This window comes from Hyposmocoma kahamanoa, unplaced genomic scaffold (assembly GCF_003589595.1).
Source record: "Hyposmocoma kahamanoa isolate Upper Pololo Valley unplaced genomic scaffold, ASM358959v1 95, whole genome shotgun sequence".
In the NCBI taxonomy this organism is placed as follows: domain Eukaryota; kingdom Metazoa; phylum Arthropoda; class Insecta; order Lepidoptera; family Cosmopterigidae; genus Hyposmocoma; species Hyposmocoma kahamanoa.
In genome coordinates, this window is record NW_020654972.1 from 8,805,916 (window position 1) to 8,829,963 (window position 24,048).

General features: G+C 35.2%; 1 protein-coding gene across 2 annotated transcripts in view; it reads right to left on the minus strand.

The window, feature by feature from the left end:
* Positions 1 to 23,625, minus strand: part of LOC113238118 (1-phosphatidylinositol 4,5-bisphosphate phosphodiesterase) — a 60,578-nt gene extending 36,953 nt beyond the window's left edge. For both annotated transcript variants that reach the window (XM_026474845.1, XM_026474844.1), the window contains exons 1-4: positions 23,504 to 23,625; positions 21,086 to 21,199; positions 6,010 to 6,069; positions 2,812 to 2,949 (exon numbers count right to left, since the gene is read on the minus strand). In XM_026474845.1, the coding sequence (XP_026330630.1) occupies positions 2,812 to 2,949; positions 6,010 to 6,069; positions 21,086 to 21,199; positions 23,504 to 23,560 (369 nt within the window). In that variant the 5' untranslated portion in view covers positions 23,561 to 23,625. The remainder of the gene's footprint in view (positions 1 to 2,811; positions 2,950 to 6,009; positions 6,070 to 21,085; positions 21,200 to 23,503) is intronic.
* Between the last annotated feature and the right edge of the window lie 423 nt (positions 23,626 to 24,048).

Sequence of the window (24,048 nt, forward strand, 5' to 3'; positions counted from 1 at the left end):
GAGTCAATCCAAGCACGCCGCCTCAAATTGCCTATCCTCTTTGTGGCGGCCATATTTACAGAAACATAATTAAACTTCATGTTTAGGCTGATGGCTTTGCCAAAGCCTTAATAAATTAATTAAAAAAAAGGCTTTCTTTGTCATTAGAAATCTGCGCGCAAAAACGTTTTTGACGATGGACTGTGGTGCACCTAACTTTTTCTTTCGATAAAAAAAAGATAATGGCATTTTCAATCAAGCGATCTGTCGTACATTACTTATTTATGTAACATAAACCCGTTGGCATATTTTATTCTTATTATTGTTGACATTAAATTGACAACGATAAGTAATTGTGTTTATTAAATTGTTTTAATTCGTCAAAGTATAATAATTCGAATAATCACATAATTACATAAAATAAAACTACAAGTACGAATAAAAATTGATGAGGTGTACATTCAGAACTTTTTCTTTTCATTAAAAAAGGTTTTATAGTTCAACTGCTGTTCTTTCATCTACCATTTCCCTGGCTATAGTGAGGTGAAAGGTTGTGATTTTCGCTTGGCAGCAAAGTTGTTTTGCGTCTCGTGCCTTGAAACCCCTACTACGCTCAGGATATTTGAACCACTCGCTTCAATCTTCAATTTTAGCTTCCTTCGTTTGTTTACAACAACTTTGCAGCCTTGCATAACAAATAACTATTTCTTGTCACTATTACGGATTTTTGTCATCTATATACGCAGAAGCTGTATATATAATAAACCTTTAGTATAACGTTTTTGTTTCACCATAGTTTTAAACCAAGTGATTGGCAAATTTTGAATATCAATCAGAATCTTATTATACTCGTAGAAGCGTATACATTGCTTCTCTAAATGAATTTGTGACTTGTGAAGATGGCTATTAAGAATAGCTAGTTTGTTTTTATTCCTCGTATCATAAACTACATTTTCATAAAATGTACTTTGACCAGAGATGGGCAAGCGACCGGGTATTAACCCGGCGATTTGTTAACGCTGGATTAAACCTGGTTCAAACCCGTTAATGCCCAAAATCGAAGGCAAAAACTATTTACAACTAAATATTTCTTATAAATCGATAAATTGCTTTCTGATCTAGACGATTCGACTTGCCTTTCTATTGTATCGATTTGCTTGAAAATCGCATTGACATAAATCGATACAAAAAAACCTTAGATCGTATGCATTTGAATCGTTCTTCACAAATATCCAATCGTGCATGTGCATCCTTAGTAGTGAGAATCCACAGGATTGCAAGGTAGAGAAAGATTTTTTACATCGAAATTTGTAATAAGAAAGGAATTATACTAAATTCCGTATTTGTCTCTTCTGCTTACGATTTTGGGCAGCATCTCTGACTGTGACGCTAATGTAAGAATATTACTTTCTTTAAACTTATTTGTCAAAGACACAGTTTCAAAAGTATTTCGTAAAGTGTTTTTTCATCGTAACAAGTTTTTTGTTTGATCAGAAATTTGAATTTTTTTTAAATTTAGGCAATCACCCTACCATACCATGTACACCTTTATATACCTACATGCATTGACGTGTTCGAACGTGAATTGTAAACAGGCTACGTAGATGTGATGATCATCACTTACCTTGACAATAATGTCAAGTTAAAACCTCGTTAGTTATGAATGTTGCGTTTTGCACGCTACCATAGGTACTTTGCGCAACTAAGAAGTCGAATTACAGTTCAAGATCTTGTCCTTACTTCATTGACTGTCATGATATTTATCATAATAAATAACATAGCTTTTGCTATTAACAATAAGTAGTTCTAGTAATAGTAAAATTTGTTTGGCCCAAGGTTAAGGCATCTAATAAGCCGTACTGCCATTTTTTTTTTCTTTAATCGAAACTTATGTTGTATTGTTTGAATTATTATACTTAAAACTAAAAATTAATTCGTGTAAAAACTGTAATTGTAGAAATGAAAACTTTTTTAAAAGTATGCCGTTTGATCACAAACTGACTTGAGTTTTTTTTTAATATTCATAGTTTATACATCCATTGATCAAATATATCACTGGGGTAGGCAAAGACAATGAAACTCCACTCACCACCGCCACTCACGTTCCTGACAAATCTATTTAGCGTTCTCCACTCGTATCAGTCTTCATACGTGGCTATTTATTCTTGGTACTTTTAATATGTCTCCAATCAGATCGATGTATGTACGTCGAAGTCTACTACATATCCATCCACATTCGCTCTATAAAGTGTCGTCAATCTCCTAATATCGTTTCTGTATGACCAAACCATCGAAGCCATTACTTTTTCTGCTTTCAATATACTTATCGTGTTCTATTAATGACCGCCCGGTTTGGCAACTTTGAGAAGAAAAAGAAGGATATTTTTTAAATTATGTTTTCTTTTTCGACGTAATCTCCTTTTAACTCTATACATCTTGACCACCAATACCCCAACTTATTGAACCAATCAAAAAAAATTTTTTTTGTTTCAAAAAATGTTCACCTCACCTTTTATTTCTATTTTTTTTTCTATTTTTGCGCTAATTTAAAAGTAACGTCAGTTGCTTAGTAAGGAGTTCTAAATTAAGAAATAAAATTAGGAAATTTTTTTTTAAATTTATTCTATGTTTGAGTAATTTTCACATTAGTTTTCTTTACCTAATTTCCCATTTATCAAACCACCCTAGTATAAGTATAAGTCCGTGAACCTTTAAGTAATAGAACGACAAGAAACAATATTCCGACAGATTGAAAACAACATAGACCACAGAATTTCAAAAAAGTTGGTAATAATTAAAGCACTAAAATAGAAGTAGGTAAAAGTACAAGACCTTAGCAGTGTCGGCATCGGGGCATACGACGTGTTGATAGTTGATGTTGATGTAGTCTGTGCCGCTGCAGATCGTCAACGATTTGTCCTCCAACGCGTCGCCATGTTTGTTTAGTAGATTTGTGTACAGCTTTGTGTCCTAGAACAAGATAAATCATTGGGAGTGTGCTGGTAAACGTGCTTAATTAACCTTTGATAACAGAGTTGGTGAATCAACCATATTGTTAAGGCGAGTCATTGGAGGAGAAACGGGAAAAACTACTTACATCAAATATGTTCGGTATTTCCTATTAAATAACGGTCTTACTAAAAATATACGATACACTTAAGAATATTTTCTAAAGATCGTGCTCATTTGTTGCTCGATACGATGTACTTTACTCAATCATATAAAATCCTGAAAACAGGCCAAAGTAAAATAAAATAAAATATCTAACTTTGCAAATAATTTTGATATGGAAATGTTTCTCATTATGTACCACAGAGAACCTGCTAAATTTTTTCAACTAAAGCCCTATAGTTATTAAATTCACAATTAACTCGAAATTTGAAAATTGTCCATCGGTTTAACGACACGCCGCGCTGCCGGTTGCCGCGTCAGTCGCAATTTTCTCCGCCTGTTCTTATTTTACTTTTTCTTCTCTACTTACTAATTGAACGAAGTTAGTTCCGCATACAGATTATCAAGTTTATAATTAAGTGCCAAGACGTAAAAGTGTTTAAACTAGTTGTTTACACTATACGGACGACACGTGGCTTACCGAGGCGGCTAACTCTTGTGTCCTAGTGTATTCTAAAGATGAAGCGATAAGACGTATCGGTGCAAATAATAAATCGCCAACTATACCATAATTGGTCTTATTCTACTACGACGATACGGAGATGCGAGAATGGCTCCGTAAGACGAAGGACCTGTGATTTGGCTCGTATCTGATTTGTACTTTACCCAATAGACATAAAGTTCATTATGCTATGGTTACGACAATTCGCTTCCATTCACCGCGGCAATGGAAATTAAGAGTCGAGACTACCTCCGCTCGAATTAAAAAATTTCCCGTACCAAATCGGTTCTACTGTGTGGCAGGGACGCTGGCTTTATTTCACAATTTATTTTTGTTACAAACGAAATGAATGCCATTTAATAAATGTATATAGTATACTATATGTGTTCGTGTATTTAGTTCAGTTATTTAGAATACAGTGGTTTTCTTGTAAAATTTCGAGGTATGTTTGTGTTTTTTTTTACCGTGAAAATTTTTACGAGTCGTGTTTTCATACCGTATAAATATCCTCGATTTTACTACATATTTGTTCCAAAGTTAATGATTCAACACTTCCAGTATTATACGGATACAACCAAAGCTAGTTGAGGTTGTGTAGATTCCTAAACATTTCTTTTAATTCATAAATAAAGTCACTTAAGTGTAGCACAAATTTCAATTTTATTATTATAATATTAAGTGCCGGGACGGACAAGAATAAAATATTTAATAAAAAAAGATTCGTTTACAAGCTACCATTATATATGCATACAGACAAAGACATTAAATACTACATATTTCTTCGATTTTTAATTTCAGATACAGATTAATTGCTAATTAAATATGCGAGCTTAATTGGTGTTATAATTAGCTGTGATAAGTGAGCACGCTTCAGTGATACGTTCAAATAAATTGCTTTGACGTTATAAATATACGAGATAGCATCCCTTGCTTAATATAAAATAAATTTGATACACAAGTTATATTTAGAATTTTTATTATTAATCGTAGAAAACTGGAACCAAGTCAGTAATAAGCAGATATCATAATAGGCAGTCTATATATAAACTTCTTCCGTGATAATATCCTACACTTCAAGGAAATAATATATGTATACAATTTTTCGGAATTTATGTACTATTCTAAGTAACAATAATTAGTAAGTTTGGCAGGAGCGAAAGGAGGCCTATACCCTGTAGTGGGTAAGAGACGGGGCTGAAATGAACGAATGAAAGAAGTAATAATATGCCATTTTAAACTGTCTCCGTGGCCGAACGGTTACCACGCCGGACTGCCACGCAGAGGTCCCAGGTTCGATTCCCGGTTCGGGATAAATATTTGTATGGCCTACATTTATTTCTCTCGTGAGTTTGGGTGTAATTTATGGTTTTCTATGTGTGTGTCCATGGCACCCGCGACACAGGGTTTTCCCTAGTGCGGGGTTATGTTGAGTGTGTGCGTTATTATTATTATTTTGTTTATATTTTTTGTTTTTTTTTTTAATATTGCCGGATTTCAGAGGGAGGTATTGTTCACTCTATGTGTATTAATTAAAGTTTAGGTAAACACACTTCTTCGATCTATGAAACAAGATATACTGGTAAAGTAAGTCTAAAGTAATTCGTGCTATATCTATTTAAATTTCTTAACCTTGTTATAAAGTTATAATTAAAATGTGATGTAATAAACAACTGTATAGCATAAATATTAAAGATTAAATTTGTAATTTATTCCAAACTCACTTAATTTAACGATAACTTCCAACTGTGCAACGAGAGTGCTCAGGTATTTATATCAGGGTTGTTGCTGATGAAGGGTTTTTACACATCATCATCGGATAATGATTTCTTGACCTTAACATAAGCGGATGCTGATTTTATGTATTTAAAAAAAAACCAAAAATGTACATTCTCATTAAATCTAATATATATATACATTTAAAATATACTACTAACAAAATAATAAATCTGCATGACAACAATTAATCTGCCTGGCTTAATCCTTGTGGAGTTATATTCTAAAAACAATAGGTGAGCTCACGCTGCTTTTTCGGCTAACAGTCTGTATCTCGAAGATTTGTAAATTATTCTAGCATGTGTTTGAGGCTCAACTCACACTGGCACAGAGTCGAAGCGTCGCAACGCGTCATGTTTTTCGCCTATAGCATATTTGTCTCTATTTTCTCATTATTAAGGTACAAATTTTTGTTATGCAAATAAGCGACGCTTCCATTCTGCGACAGTGTGAGTTGAGCCTAAGGTCGCATCACGACTCGAACATCGGCATTGAATATCAGCATCGATGAATGCGGATGCAGGCGCAGATATTTTAATTCATGCAGATTATCAGCGGATGCTGATATTCGCAACAACCCTGGTTTATATTAAATCATTAACAGCGTTGAAAATGTTAAGGAATATGAAAATGTAATTTATTACCTTGGGCACACCTCCCGACCTGACGTCACTGACTTGGCATAATTCAATAACATCGCCGTCCTGAAACAATAAAACGGTTTGCCATGAATGCATTGACTTACAAATAAATGGACGACGGGTCTAATACAAAAACCACGAAAAAAATGTCCCAAGTCAACCTATTCGAAATTTAAATTGTAATGTCATCGCAGTATCGCGCTGTCAGTCGAACAAATGAAGACTAAAGCGGAGTGTCGCGCTCTGTATACGATTTTAGCGCCTTACAAGTGCGGACACTTTTTAGCGCGGACCCGACGTCCATATAATTGTAAGTCAATGCATGAATGTATTAAAATATCGCAAGATGAAATCAGTTAAGTCACTTAACGAAAAAGTCAACCTACAGGAGATGGTCGTTGAAGTTTCTTAAAATAAGATTTAAGACTGTGTCTCACGCTTTAGTAGGTACGGTATTGGTTTCAACGTGGAATATACAGTGTGTTTTTTTTAACTGGGACTGTATGAGGGAATCCGAAACCATAGGAGAGGCGATGGGATAATTTTAATGGGCATATCACGCTAGACCAAAAAATTAACGAAATCAAATTTGTTTTCACATAAATAGACCTCGTGGTTACTAAGGCCGCGCGACAATCGCGCTGCAGTCACGCTCGGTTGCAGTCTATCATCAATATGGCTTTTTAAGAGTTGAAGTAATTCCATAAACACGATTCTATTCATTCTAATGTAATTTTAGAATTTTTTGTCGTTATATTGCCGAACCTTGTAGTATTGTAGTATTTTCATTATTATAACAAAATAAAGGTAACGAACGGATTCTAATACGTTGTGGTATTCTTTTTAATTTTTTCTTCTTTAGTTTTAACAAAATAAGTAAAAGTAATGTTTCTTCATCAGAATCCATCGTAACTGAGTCGAAAGATAAAAACATCACTAAAAATGTGGTCGCACTTGTGCACAGTAGCGCTTTGAACAGCGGCTAATTTGAACGCGTCCTAAGACAGTTTTCCTGTACATCCAAAGGTCCCGGATAACCACATACTGTCCCAGTTGAAAAAATCATACTGTAGACAGATATCTATCTATTGCTATTACCTTAATAGCAATGGTCAAAATATGGATTTTCTAAATGAAAAAATGCAGTAAATAACCTAACCTAACCTTTTAATTAATACGTGTATTATTGTAGATACCACAGACCATATAAATACTAGACAGATATTATATTCATGGAATAAAGAAACTGATGATGCTATTCGAAAATACTTATTAATATTTCGTAGTTTTAACCACTGCTACTTCTTGTAGATATTTGACATATTTAGACATTTAGTCATTGACTTACAAATAAATGGACGACGGGTCTAATACAAAAACCACGAAAAAAATGTCCCAAGTCAACCTATTTAAACGTAGTGACATGTAAAGGAATATGAAAAAGCTAAAACGTTGAATTTAAATTGTAATGTCATCGCAGTACTGTCTAATTTTGCTTGCTTCGCTGTCAGTCGAACAAACGAAGACTATAGCGTGAATGACGCTCTGTATACGATTTTAACGCCCTATAAGTTCGGACACTTTTTAGCGCGGACCCGAGGTCCATATAATTGTAAGTCAATGCATTTAGTACTCGTATGGAACACTCTATTCCGACCATTTGTATTTATTACAAATCTATTTGAGAGCAATTATGACAACTCAGCACGGAGTGAGGTTAGATTATATAAGAATGAAAGATGCGACCATGAAAACGACATTACAACGTAGACAATTTAGTTCTACTTATTATCCTGTGCAAGTTTCTTATCTCTGCAATGAGGAATACAATTGCACATTATCCTTCCCCTTCCCATGACCTAGACTCAGTGCAGACAATCTAGCCTATTGTAAAGCGAAGGAGATTAGTTTCCTGTTAACGATGAAACTGTCAGATGCAGTTTTCCGTTGAAGATGTTGCAATACTGGTGACCTTATTTTTCAAATGTTTGGAGGGAAGCTAACCTCATTTTACACAAGTTCATTTGAAAAATGCTAACAACCTCGCATGAATATATTCCTGAAACCATAAACAACAATTTTTGTTCCACTACTTTTTACAAAACTCGATAAATTCACCAAAAATAAACTTTTAAGTTTTTGTTGCACTACCCGACACTTATTAAAACCGCATTTGGTAATGAGGTAGTAAATTCAATCCAATATTTACGCTGGGGCTTCTTTTTGTTACCACACAGATCTATCACTGTATAGAGCGGTCTATTTGAATATTATCTGCCTCCGTGGCCGAACGGTTACCATGCTGGACTGCCACGCAGAGGTCCCGGCTTCGATTCCCGGGCTGGGAGAAATATTCGTATGGCCTACACTTAGAATAATAACGTATAGAAACCTAGTCAAACAAATTGAAGCGCGCCAAAAGGGCCTATACGAGCGGGCGGGCCTTCAAGCTCATGGTCAACTTGCACCGCGAACAGATCAAGAATTTTAGCTAAAAGTGACGAAATGTGCGGTAAGTGAGTGTAAAAATACGTCAGACAAACATAAAATAGATACTAACATCACATTCCACAAGGAAGTAACGCGTTTCAACTTGTATTTTTATATAAATATTCACTAAAACCGAAAATTAACCTACTACTAAAACTAGCCTACATGAATTTGATTTTTGCCTCACTTGTGACAGTTCGTTTGATATGAAACTATCATTCTATGCGTTATTATTCTAAGGGCCTACATTTATTTCTCTCGTGAGTTGGGTGTAATTTGAGGTTGTCTACCTTTGTGTGTGTCCATGGCACCCGCGACACAGGGTTTCCCTAGTGCGTGGTTATGAGTGTGTGCGTTATTATTATTCAGTTGCAGTAGAGATCCTTGTGAAAAAGTTCGTCCTGCGAAGAACTGCCATCTTACCTATTTCTGCCGCCAAGCAGCAGTGTCAGCATTACTGCGTTCCGGTTTTGAAGGGTAAGGGAGCTAATGAAATTACAGTCACATGAGACTTGTCAACTTATGTTTCAGGGTGGCGAGCGCAGTGGCAGTGAACCTAAGATCTTTGTGTGATAAAGCTCTGAGTGGCACTGCAACTGTTATGGACAGGCGTGTAGCTTAACTACGACTCGTTCTTTCCGTCACAAGTAAAATTTGAGGAATTATTAAAAGTAATGGGACAAAAGTTGTTGTTTATGATGTCAGTGATATAGTCCTGCGAGGTTGTTGGTACGTGAGGCTTACTATTTCGGAATTAATAAGAAGAAAATATTATAAATGGTCAGAAATGAATTTATTGTTTCTCAAAATATTCTCCGTTAGCGTTAATACAATTATTCATACGAATGAACCAATTTTGAAAACATTTACGCCACTCCACCGTGACAATCTCTGAAACATATTTTTCATACTCTTCGACAGCCTCTTCAGGTGATGAAAATCCTTGACCGAGCAACTGGTTCTTAATTTTTAGAAATAAATAAAAGTCACAATGTGCCAGGTCGGGACTGTACGCGGGATGGCTCATAAGGTCAACGTTGTTCACCTTCAAAAATTCATTTGTCTGTCTGGCCGTGTGAGAACTGGCATTATCGTGGTGCAAGATGATACGGCTTTTATGGTTATTTTTACGGAGTTTGTCAATAACTTCCGGCCTAACAAATGGTCGTGTACCAATCACTATTCACGGTACAACGATTTTGCAGCAGCAGTAGCCACGTGTCCAGTTTTATTAAAAAAAGAAGCAATCATCGCTTAGAGGCACATTGCACGCGTGCCGCTTTGGTTGGTTTCGGCTCATCTCGATTACTGCTTTGTTTTGGGATCGTAACTATAAATCCATGTTTCGTCACCTGTTACTATGTCCCACACCAAATTTGACGCCCCTTCGTTGAATCTGGTAAGCATGGCATTGCACCAAGTGAGGCGATCCGTTTTTTGAGTCTCAGTCAAATTGTGTGGGATCCACTGAGAGCACAGCTTTTTCACACCCAAATGTTTGTGTAGTATTGATTGTATTTGACTCATGCACAGAAAAAAAGGAATTCTATTAATAAGAAAGAGCAATTTCTCAAAATATTTGCTAATTCTGAAAGAATATTTATTAAAAGTAATAAAATATTGTCATTACAAAAATACTGCTTATCTTTTTCTAATACAATTTTACTCCTAACTTTATTCTAACTTTTAGACATATACGTTCACTTCAAGATTTTATTTCATTCCTAATCAGTTAGTTGGACATTACTTAGACCAAGAAATTTTTACCTCTTACATCGAATTCAAATAGTCTTAAATGAATTTAAAATTTTTTGGGTGTATTTTAAGAAAATATATTCTTAGGGTCGTATTCTAAAACTCTACTCAATGCTCAAGTCGGGATTTATGTATGGTTTGAAGCACTCGAAATCATACTCAAGTCCCTGCCATTACGGTCGTATTTCCACTGCTTGAAATCATACTCACATCCTGACTTGAGCATTGAGTAGAGTTCTGGGATACGACCCTTAGACAAATAAAGAAGTATTATTGCTATTCAGATTAATATTCTAAATTCTTGAGTATATTTTTTAAAGCAACATGTCGCCGAAGGCGCACGCGATAACGATTACTTTTACTTGTCATTTTTCTTTTTTTTTTGTAGTATCTCTTTGTAATTTGTTAGTGTGTTCTTTGTACTCATAATTTAAGAAATTTAGTTTCAGCATGATATCAAACTACACTTGTTGTGTAACAAGCAAACTTTAACATGCAATTAGTTCCATCGCGCCACTGCTAGGTGGCATTAGTTGTACTCTGAAACGGGCTATCGTTTTCTTAACTTCAATAGTATAGGTCATCTCATATGATTTGAATTGTTAATGCTTTCTACTGCTGTAGGAGTTATATGGCACTGAACGGCACTCAAGGATTTAAGACTATTCTGTCCTATTCTGCTACGTGTTTGGTACTGAATTGTGTGCTTTCACGCTAGTGGAGATCATACTGTTGGATCCATAACCCTGTAAATTTACCCTTTTTGATAATATGTACGCCTTTCTACACTAAAGTCTGCGTTTCAATTCGTCGTATTACGCAACCCCTTCGTTGACCAGCGCTACACACTAGACATGGGAAATAGCGTTACATTTCTATCGCCGTGACTGTCGTTCCGGTTCCAAAAAAATCACAGTAATAAATCATCGTGATTTTGTCACGACTGTTACTTCCGTGACCTTGTCACGCCTATAACTTACATTACGATATATGGTTTTAGTCAGCGGCTTCTTTCTAACACTTATAGCTGTTTTTTATAGAATGATTTAAGTTTTTACTCCCTTTGTAATAAGTTTCAATTCCATTCAAAAAGTTGATATTGTATTTAATGTAATTTTGTTTGTTACTTATTTAATGCGAATCTTTGGATTATTAAAAATAACAATAAAGTGTAATGTAATTATATTTCTAGTAGAATGCACAAAGTAGATTATACATAAATATAAAATACCAACTCTTCCTATAATAAAACAAATATACAAAAATATTTTACTTTGTTCATAAATAGGTTTATAATAACTGCTGCAGATTTTTTCATCCGCCTTTTCTAGTAGTAATAAGCACCTACGACCCTTGTGAGTGAGCAAAGAAAGTCATCCTATTTCATTCTCTCCCATCGCCGAAATGGCCCGATTTGAAGAGAACTACAACGAGTGGCGCGCTCACTCACCACGGAACGGAGATCGCGCATTGTATCAAATACGTATGTCGTGATGTGAGTGACGGGGATAGCTATTGGAACGGAGAAACACCTATGTGACTTTGGAACGTCGTTTTCTTCGGAACGAGTCACGGTGATACTGTTTGGTGGCGGATCATCGTGATTTATTCATCGTGACGTTATTTATCGCCCACCTCTACACACTTAAATATAGAAAATACTTTTTTTTTTCACGTCAAAATCAAAAATTTCTAATAACTAAAAATAAATATTTTGTTGAATCTAGAGTAGCTTTTTGACTTAAGTAAATTAATTTGCTCTTGGATTAACTATTTCGGTTTTATAAATAAAATATACTTTTGAAACGTTTTTTTACTATTATCAAGTAATTATTCTCTAGCGTCTATAGGGAGAGGATCGTTTTGTTAGATTTAATATAATTGTCTTCATAAAAAGAATTTTGTCTTTTTGTAAGTAATCTGCTTTTACCGTGTACCTATGCCTAAAGATGCCCGAATCTCCGTTTTGATCATACGGCGCATATCATCGATGTTTTTGTTGTTCACAGAAGTGGACGGGCGACCATCACGAAATCCGTCACTTTTCGATTTACCGCGTTTGAATTCTGCAAACCAGCTATAAATAGTCGTCAAACTGCTTTTACACTATGCATGGTGCTTCATCGCCAAAAACAGTTTGAAGTCGAGCGAAGCTCCGCTGAGCTGTTAAATTACACTTAAAGTCGTAGAAAATCATACTACGAAAATTTTCACGTGTTAAATCCATTGTGATGTAGACAACCAATTTCTAAAATGACGCCACAACGTAAAAACAAGTGACAGTCAGATGAAACAAACTGTACTCTAAAGCCAAAGAGTTCCATTTTCAAATGTTCTAATTACTTTTTAAATAGTTTATGTAAGTGGCCAGTTCCGGAAACTTATAGTGTGCGCTATGTATTTTAAAAATAACCCTGTATATTTCACAGGTTTCTCATGGGTGGCGATACGGCAAAAAACCCATTAAAACCAAGTACAAAGATCTGCAACAAGCACTTAGAGAAATTCGGAAGGTCTGCTGTTTCGTTTCATAGCTCGCTCAAATGTCGCTGGTTCAAGTTCACCCGAATCGAAGGAATTTTCCGTTGAGTTTCTTCGATCTTTGTATCAATTTCAACAAACTAGTGGTGTACTTTTACAAAAAATATATAAATAAATATCATCTTAGATAACTTCTTTTTTGGGACTGAGTAGTTCATGAACTAGGAATTGCTAAGAAAGAATTCCTGACATTGACCGAAACGAATTAGTTCCTTGTGCACGATGTTCACAGACGCGAGGCGAGACGGTGCGAACGAGACAAATACTGGACTATCATTGCTCTTAATACAAGTTTGAGTGAAAGTGAGAACCTTGCTAGCACGTTTAAGACTCAAAATACAATATAAACTTCAGGTGAGAACCTTGTCAGCTCGTTTAAGATAAATTATAAGTATTAAATAAATTGTTTCAGTCTACTTTTGCTTTCTTTATCAATTTAACACATTTACACACCATTTTAGGTAAGTTATACCTACATATACTAATTAATAAACATATACATATAAAATAACTAACACGAATACAGTTTATGTAATTATGAGGAAAAAATTACAAAGACAATAAATAGTTATAAATATGAAAAATGTTTATTCAAAAAACACAAAAAGTATTGCAAAGAGGGAAAACAATAAAACATTCCTATTTAAATCAAGAAATCGTTCCTAACATTCCGTGTACTTTAAAGACCGAAACGGTTCCTATTCCTTCCAAATTCCTAAATCCAATTGAACTAAGCAACTAACAAAACTAAAGGAACTGAAAAATTGAATTAGTTCATTTGTGCGAATGAACTAAATGGGATCGCACAAGTGTGCGTCTTTTGCTTTAGAATTAAAGTTTAAATTAACTCAAACATTGAACGATTTAGTTCAAAGTATTTACTTTGCACAAGTTTTAATCCAATTAATCCAATTTTAATGTTAACATACCTACCACAGACGACGCGGTGTAAAGTTGTTTTGTGGCTACAACCATTGACTTACAATTATATGGACGTCGGGTCCGCGCTAAAAAGTGTCCGCACTTGTAAGGCGCTAAAATCGTATACAGAGCGCGACACTCCGCTTTAGTCTTCATTTGTTCTACGGACAGCGCGATACTGCGATGACATAACAATTTAAATTTCGAATAGGTTGACTTGGGACATTTTTTTCGTGGTTTTTGTATTAGACCCGTCGTCCATTTATTTGTAAGTCAATGGCTACAACTTTCAGTTTTCTAAGGAGGATTACAAAAAAGTTTTAAGCTTGTTAAAACAAGAACCTTCATTAACTTAGTTTAGTAACTATTAAAACACTAAATAAAAAGCTTTAACGTTTTTGAACTAATTTATAACATTTTTAACCGACTTCAAAAAAAGAGGGAGGTTCTAAATTCGACCGTATTTTTTTATGCATGTGATGATGATTCTTTTTTGTTGGAAATAGGGTGCCTCAGTATTGGTCCCATTTAAATTTGAAGAAAGTATTCCATCTCTAAAGATGGCAAACTAGGGTATGTATCCGATGTCGCGCACTTTCCGGTAACGAATTTCAATAAAACTTGGCAAACAGATATGATTCCACGAACTTTTGAGGTGGATTTTTTTAACAAAAAAGTTATATGTATATATATGTGGGATTGTAGACAATAAATAAACTGAGTTTTCTTATTATTTTCTTTAATTTGTACGGCAAACAAATCTGACAACTTTTTACACTCTTCTTATTTAATACTTCTCAGCGAAAAGGTAGGAACACAAATAGTTTACATTAAAATACGAAAAATACAACTAATTTATTTGTAAGTCAATGCTAAGCCAACATATATTTCGATATCTCCAATGAACACTAAGCCAACTTAATTTTTGGACCTGTTCTGTTTTTATTTTGTTTTTTGTTTCTTTTTTTTTTACAAAATTCGATTTTTTGTTCTTGTTTTTTTTTTCACAGAATTCGGGGAGCACAACTAAGATTATATTTATATTAAACCGCCATATTTATTTACTAAGGCAAATAAATATGGCTGTTTACAAAATAACAGAAGACGACCAAAAAATAAAGATGGCGTAGTGTTCATTCGAGGTGTCGATTTATCGAGTTCTTATACGAAAGTATATGTGGATACCTCAGACGTAAGTTGTTGAATTATGTTTACTTTCAAAGATGGAACCTATAATATACATAAAAAAGGACATCGCACTACTACTACTATTACAATAGTTTTGTAACTCAAAATATGTGAAATTCAAGTTTATACCATTTCTAGACGTAAAATTTTACTCTCTACATGTGAACAAAACCATCGTTACAATATTGTAAGAAACAAAGAAAAGATATCTGTTTGACTCAAAATGAGATAAACTTTTTGATTAAAAAATGTGAAACAAAGTTTTTCCTTTTATTTTTAAATATATTTGGCAAATAGAAAATTGCTCAGATATCAATGGATTTTAGGCAAAATATAAATTTGGTAACAGAAAAAGTGGTGAAACATTGTTCTGGGCAGATTTCAAATCAGTAGTTTACAAATAAAACTTGAAAAGTTCTTTTTCGTAGAAGTCTGTTAAGGACGCCTCGGGTTTTCGAGAACTCTTTGCAGACGACACCAATTAGTGGAGTCGGGTGCTGTCGGTGCCTAACAATACCGCCTACGATACTACGTTCACTGTTCAGAGCAGAAGTGTTTACTCTTGGCCACCACTTTGAGTTAACCGTCCGCACTTCAGCCCTGCCTTATTCTCGTGGAGAAGATAGGATGGCCAGGAGAAATAGGTCAACTAATAGAATCTCTAATATCAAGACTCTTAATGTTGCTGTGGGTGCATATATATCATTACAATATGTTTATTATATTAAGTATGTTTATGCTATTATAAGTTTATTATTTATACCATATAAATTAACCATGAAAGGGATTATGGTAGACCTAGCATACACACGCAAATTCGAGCCTGTCTGATAAAAGGAATTTTTCTTTCGATCGGGACTTGATTTCGACGAGACGAACATGTCGTGCTCCTGATGATAAGCGACACGTGTCTCCATAGCAGTTGCCATGCCAATCGCAAAGATGTGACTGCCACTGCGCCCGTCACCCTGAGACATACGTAAGTTGAAAAGTTCCACGTGCCTGTAATTTTACTACAGCACGCTTACCCTTTTAAACAGGAACACAGTAATGCTGACATGATTGCTGGCGTTGGCGACACAATTAGGTACGGTGGCAGTACTTCCCTGACGAACTCTTTCACAAGGAGCTCTACTGCTACTTAAATCGGAATAATGACATAACTGCTAAGATAATGACAATTAGTGTATATCTACTTTCATAGATCGTATCTATTATGTCGCAGTTGAAATGTTCTTATCTCCAGTTTCTGCATGTCCTAGAAAAACCAATATGATTGTCGCAGCATTTGACACGACCTTGGTTTTAACGAGCTGCCTCTCAAAGCTTTTGCCTTTACGTCGAACGCGAATACTGCAAATATGCAGTACCTAACAACCTCTTTTATAGCAGGTTATCGTATTACTGTATTTCATGTTCCAGTGCGTTCCAGTCACATTTTCCGATTCACAGAAATTTGAATTTATAAAGGCTGTGGAAACGAAGAAAACAAGTTAACCAAATTAAGGAAAAGGAAATTCAAAGGACAATAAAAGGAAGTTTAAAAATATATATACAGATTTAATCAAACGCGGTAAAAAATTCCATTACGCGAATAAAATAAAAATTGCCCAATTTTCATTTCAAACCAATTTATTTCACATATTTTACGAGTACTTCGCCGATTGGAAGTTCACGAAATTCATCTTAGCGACAAACGCTTCAAAAGCACGTTAACGGTGCACAATGTGGTTCATTGCGTTTTTAGTTAATTGGCACAGGTAGAAATTAGCAGAAAACTGAATATTTATTTGGATTTTTTCAATTAGATATGCACGTAAATAACGTTTACTGTACTAAACAATGGAATAGGCCCATTTTGACACCTGCCATCAACGTAACTAGGAATTTGAAGTAAACAAATCGTTAATCAGATTGCGCGATTCTCACGAGAAATCAATTTTGGAAATTTTTGCGATGATCAGGTTAAAATATTTTTCGGTATTACGTTATAGATAGAACAATAAAATTATAGGTATTAAGGTCTATGTGATCAAGTCATTTTCCAATACGGCTAAAGACTGCGCGGTACCTAGACCGAGCGTCGTTAGGTCGAAATTAGTATAGACAACTCAAAATGTCCAAAAAGCAAAAGGGAATGAATATGGCATTACGGCTCTAGGTATTGAGATCTTTTGCGTTGTTACATTAATATAAAAAAAAATTACGTGGTATCGTATTGAGTCGGTGATATTCACCGATCTAACTGTTTTTGAGAAGTTACATAGTAATTAAAAAACTAAATTGTATTTTCAAATTCTGTAGTACCTATTATATAACGGGCTAATAAAATGTGTATTTTCCTAATACGCAATAGTCCAGTGTTTATGAGACTACAGTCATATTCTATTCTCTCTCTTAGCTGTCAAAACATGCCTATTGAAAAACATAGACGCTTACTTTGTCCTATACCATTCAGCATCAACCCTTAATGCATCACATGATATCACATGAAATAATTTTTTTATGAACATGTGTTTATTGCCGTTTCCGTTTAAAACAAGGAAAAGATACTAATATATGAAAAGGCTGTAAGGTTTGCCTACCCAAAAAAATGGGTGAAAAAATATGGCCACCCTAAAGCAATAACGTATAACCCGCGAAAAAATTTAGAAAAACTTTTAAAAGAGCTATTGAAGGAAAATAACGATCTAAGATTTGGCAGTATGGCCAATTAGACGCCTTAGCCTGTCCTTAAGGACGAACAATTTTTCTACTACTATGTATTTACTAATTACTAAAAACCAGACATTTGTAAAATGGCATTGAAAATGTTAAGCCACAAAATTTCAATCTAAAAAAAAATGTCTGACACCATTATCGCGTTGGCGATTCAATGACCGAAAATCAAAGGGTAAGCTGACACTCTCCGGTTGACCCTAATCGCCTTATAATGACCTATTTCCACCACTCATTTCTCCTATTGTCCAATACAAAGAGGAGTGAACATTGTTTGCATGAATGGGACGCTTGATGGACTGGAAGGGGGACAGAGCGATAATAACATTATAGGTAACGCAGAAATCACAATGCTGTACCATACTTTGTATCATGACATCACTCCTTTCATGTAGGTATATACCTATAAAAAGCACATGCTTTTATTATCTGGTTGCTTTTCATCGGTTTACAGTGTCTTTTTGAAAACTTCAACTGTGTATCAAGTAGGTAGATATAATGTAATTTTTAAAGTTTGTGGAATCTTACGTCAATTTACTACCATGATAGTTAATATTTTTTTGTGATATTACTCACTAGTTATAATTATTATAACAAAGATCGAAATATTAAAAAAAATTCATTCGACCCGGCTGGATTCGAACCAGCACTCACAGGCAATCCGTGCCAGACGCTATACCAACTAAGCCACGGAACGAACCAGCGGACCTCACGAATTTTGTGCTTGTTGTCGTATCTTTGTATTTGGTTTTTCAAAGAGACATAGCGCCATCTATGAGAAATCTATGAAAATATTTCGTCACTCAGTTAGATATACCTTTACAACTACCAGCCCTGGCTAGAGATGTCGCTACTCACTGTATTTAAATTTTTATTGAATTGATATTCAATTATTTTTTTGTGAAATGACTCCACTAGTTTGTTATAATTATTAATACAAAAAGATCGAACACTTAGGAAAAATTCCTTCGATCCGGCCGGATTCAAACCGACGTCTTCTTCTTTATTAATTAATCCATGGAACGAATCAGCAGATCTTACATTCAATGTGCTTCTTGCAGATCTATGTTTTTGGTTTTTAACAACTTTTTGCCGTAGCGCCATCTGTGAGAAATTTATTTCTTGACTCAGAGAGGTACCTTTACAGCTACCATTGCTGACTAGAGATGTCGCTTTAATCATTGTAATTTTTAAGTTTATTGAATATATTACTTCATAAATGTTTATCTAATTGTATAGGATTTACTTAGAAACAGTAGAGGTCCTTGTGAGTTTGTCCAGGGAAGTACAGCCACCTTGCCTATTTCTGCCAATCATTAATGTGAACATAAATGCGTTTCGGTTGTGAAGGCCACAGTATTCATTAGCAAGCTGTAACAGTAACGTGGCAGATACAGTAACGAGGTACTAGTGTGTACGCGTGGAACAGACTTCCTTGTGAATGACTTCAGGGAAGTACTGCCGCCTTACCTATTTCCACCGCCAAGTAGTGTGAGCAATATTGCTTTTCGATTTTAAAGGGTAAGGGTGCTAGGGAAATTACAGGCACATGGGACTTTTCAACCTCAACCTGTCTCAAGATGACGGGCGCAGTGGTAGTGCCCCATGTGCCAGCTGCAACTGTTACAAACAGGCGTGTCACTTACCACTGGCGCACAACTTGCTCGTATCGTCTCTTAGTATCATGAAAAAAAAATTGCTATTATTGAGTCTTTAGGAGGAGGCGGCGTAATAAAAATACGGACTTATTAATGTATTTTCATTGCACTTAGAACGACCCTGAATGTCAGCATCGCATGACAATGACACCGAGGATACAGTTCCATATCTTGCATATACTCGGGTGTACCACTACAGAGTGTTTTTTTTTTTCAAATGAGCCAGTACGGGGAAATCCGAAACCATAGAATATACAAGGAAACTGTCTTAGGAACCATTAAGTATTTCTTTGTGAAAAGAATTTTTGCGTAGCCAATTTTTTGGTCAAGCGTGAGTTGTCCATAAAAATGAATAAAATTTATCAACATTTTTTTTAATGCTGAAGACTCCGTTTCTTATAAGAATGATTTTATTGTATGGGAAAAAAAGAATCGAGATAACTGAAGTTGGTGAAATTTAATAAAATGTTATTAATTTTGTATGTTTTCATTCATATTGACGAATTTTTGTCATCGCAATTTTTTTCTTCCAATATTATGCAGTCATTTTTATAAGAACCTGAGTTTATTAGCATTAAAAAATTCATCGATTTTATTCATTTTGTGCGAAAAACTATTTTATGAAATTTGACCAACATCTGCTATCCTGATTTTTGGTCCCATTCAATGAAACAATCCCTTCATGAAACTGAGACGTTCAGCACAAGAAAAAAATTTGATCAGTTTTATTCATTTTTATGGACAACTCACGCTTGACCAAAAAATTGTCTATGAAAAAGTGTTAAAGACTCCTAAAACAGCTGCTTTGTATCTTCTATGGTTTCGGATTTCCCCATATTATCCCATTTAAAAATACACTCTGTAATGTATAGGTGTATACATATACATAGTTATGCATGTATAACTCTCACCTCTTGGGAAATAAACCACGGTTTATCCCGACTCGAACCTGAACACGTGTGCATGAGAATTAAATTCCAGTCGGTGCCTTCATCAACATTTTGAATTTGAAATTAGGTTTTTGTCTATTTTGGGGTGCTGAGCATTCTTATGTATTAAGTATCAGTTGAATATATGTATAAAATCGTAAAATGACTCCATTTGAATATATGAACATTCATCTAATAAGACGAAACTGATTTTTTAAAATATTTTCGACCGAGTTTTGACGATTTTTTTTTTGTTGGAAAGGGGGTACCTCATTATTGATCCCATTTAACTGATTTCAACAAAACTTGGAAATAGATGTAATTACACGAACTTTTTAAGGTTTTTTTATATATGAAAAGTTATCATTATTAAATTAATGTAAGTTACAAAGGGGCAGGGGTACAGGGGTCAATGGGTACAGAGGTCAAGACCACGTCAAGCTTGAAACTTTAGATATAAATAACACTCTACGACTTTTCTTATGATACCGAGTGACGGGACACTAACAAGTCATGCGCATCCATAGCAGTTGTAGTGTCACTCAGAGCTTTAAATCGCATACATGTGATAGCCACTGCAATTGCGCCCATCACCCTGAGGCATAAGTTGACAAGTCCCATGTGCCTATAATTTCACTAGCACCCTTACCTTTCAAAACCGTAACGCAGTAATACATTACCGCTTGGCAGCAGAAACAGGTAAGGTGGCTGTACTTCACTGGACGAATTCTTTGACAATCTACTGTTACTAAAAGTTATGATTTTTGTCTAATATAATAATATGTTGCTTAATATAATAGAATAGACCTATCATACAAGGTCAAGATGACGTAAAGCTTGACAGTTTAGTGTTTCCAAGATTTATGTGCGTATGCATACCTTGCCTTCGCTTTTCCAGTAGATAAAGAAGCCATATTCGTCGACCTTGAACAGACAGTTCTGCTCCAGCTCGGTGTTGTCCTTTTCTTCCGTCCATCTGTCGAAAACCGCGCCCTGGACAAAATGGAACGATCACATACCTCTAGGTACACCATAATATATACTTATAAGTAGGGATGCCAGGTCTTAAAACTGATTTACCGGACAGACCAGCAGGTTAGCCGGGTATTTAGGTAAAAAGGCCAGACACTCTACGTTTTTAAGGATTTTGTGACGTAGTTTTAATTAATTTTTTTTTTAAACAACACTACATATTTTTTTGATCATTTATCACTAAAAAATCACAAAAGACATGTTCATTGTTCAGCTTCCAGAATATAATCGAGAAAATAAATTAAATTAAAACATAAACACTCGCTAACCAAGCAATACGCATCACATGTCGCAATTATACTATAAAATATAGTCTACTTATACTACAACAGAATTGAGTCCACTTTATTATTAATATTATTTATTGCCTATCTAATCTATATATATAATGATTATCCATCGAAAACAAAATTAAACAAAACTTGGTTAAATATAAGAAGCCTAATTTAACTAATAATTATTATTAAATGATTAATTATTAATAAATAAATTGATTTATTTTTAAAATACTTTAAATTTAAATTTGACAATCATTTGACTTTCTGAATATATTTGCTTAGATTTATTTATTTTCATTGTAATAATATTGTGATTAATAATGTATATGTTAAAAATTGACATTGCTGCGCCCTTACATGGTACATGGTTTGATACTTTACCAATTACTATAAGACCTAAATGTAACAATATGTTTTGCAATAAACGATACTATTATTATTATTAACAAAAGTCGGACAAGTCGGCCCGCTTAATTTGGTCCGACACGCATCCAGAAGCCTAACAATATCCGGCTATATCCGGACGCCTGGCAACACTACTTATAACTATAGATACATAAGAATTTAGCTGCGGGTAAATTTATGAATCTGGAACATCGCGGGTCTACCATAATGCGAAGGTTCAGGCCATAGTCTGCTACCCTGGCATAATACGAGGGGCTACGGACGTCGTTTCATCACGATGCTTTTCTTCACTCTTAGCGAGAGGTAATTACTAATCAAAACATTCAAAAATGTAACATAACTTAGAAATCTAAACCGAACCGTCTACGAAATAACGACTCGGTGACCTAAGTGCGTTTGCGCAATACATCCGATTCGTATTTGTTCCAAATCCGAGATTATACAGATCTAGAAAACTCTGATCCACTTCGGATGTCGCTTGTGCACTAACTCCAATTTGAATTTGAGAAAATACAAATATCGCTTGTACATCCAGACATAAAATGCTCCCTGTGACATTTCGGACCGCAATTTTTCGTATTCGGAACTGATATTAATCGGACGTAGTACGCAACGTTCTAACAGTTTGCGTCTGGGTTGTTGTTGATGCAGGTTTTCTACACATCAGCGAAAAATGTGCATCCTTACTAAATCTGTCTACATGAAAGCTTTCTATTTTCTTTGGTATTGTAATATAAGCCTAGCTTAATCGTTCTGGTATTTTATCAAAGTTATATTTAAAAAAACAGTTGAGCTGATTTTTTTGCTTACAGTCTGTTTCTGGAAGGTTTGTAAATTATTCCAGCGTGTCTTTGAGAGCCTTTGCATACGGCTTGTTTTATATGCGCCGTAAATATGTGCAAATGCGCTGAAGTGAATCGATTCATTAAGCCAGTAGCTTATATTCAGGAGGTCTAAGAGCCTATGCACACAGCGTATTTTATACGCGCTCAACTACGAGCGCTTAAGACGCGCGTCATCTGCGTGACTACGCGCCACAAACGCGCTGTGAATTTAATTGTGAAGTGACTCGATTCAAATGCGCACAAACATTGCGTTACAAGCAAGAAGCTTATATCCTCCACTGGAATTTACGCTTAGAATTTCATGTAGTTGCTTCATTTCAAAAATTAACTGAAATTAACAAACCGCAAAGAATATCAGCATCGATAAATGCGGATGCGAATATTGTATGCTGAATATCCGCGGATGTGGATGCTGATATTCGCAACAACCCTGGTTTGCACTGTGGGCGCTGCATGCGGAGGTCCCGTGTATGAACAACTTGGGAAAAAACTTTGCAAAATTGGTTCTGGTCTATAGTGCTCCAGAGTAAAACCCCTTGGGACCTGGCAACTGGAGTACTGGTGTAGTTGTCTGGCAAATTATTATTATTATTTCGATGGAGAAGCTACCTCTCTCTCAATATAGCTCTCTCAATAGGGCTCTGAAAAGCCCATTCACGACGTTCCAGCTATTTACTTTGTCTTAGGTGTCGTGAAAACTGGGCCTAATAAGAATCTGTGTCCAGTAACAGACGTACCTTGAGCAGCGGTTCTGGGACGGAAATCTGCCAGTTGAACTCGAACTTCTTTGTCATGACTTCGGCTCCTCACTCCGTGTCAGCAGAAGTTTAATGGCCGAGCATCCTCGGCGACCTGCTAACAAGCATTGGTTGTTAACCAGTTAATTTGAAGACATAGATTTCTCACAGATGGCGCTGCGGCAAAAAAGTCGGTCAAAACAAGAAACAAAGAGCTGCAACAAGCACATTGAAAAATTCGTAAGGTCCGTTAGTTCGTTCCGTCGCTTAGTTGGCAGAGCGTCTGCCACGGTTTGCTGGAAGACGTTGGTTTGAATCCAGCCGGATCGAAGGGATTTTTTCTTAGTGTCCCATCTTTGTATTAATAATTATTACAAACTAGTGGAGTAATTTCACAAAAATGTTTGAATATCATTGTGGTCAAACATCGTAACATTAAATAAACTTAAAAAATTACAAGTAATTTGCAGTTATCTGAAATGAGTTTCATCTTGACTGACATTGATAATCTGTATTAACCACCCTCAATTATTACGTGGCTTAAT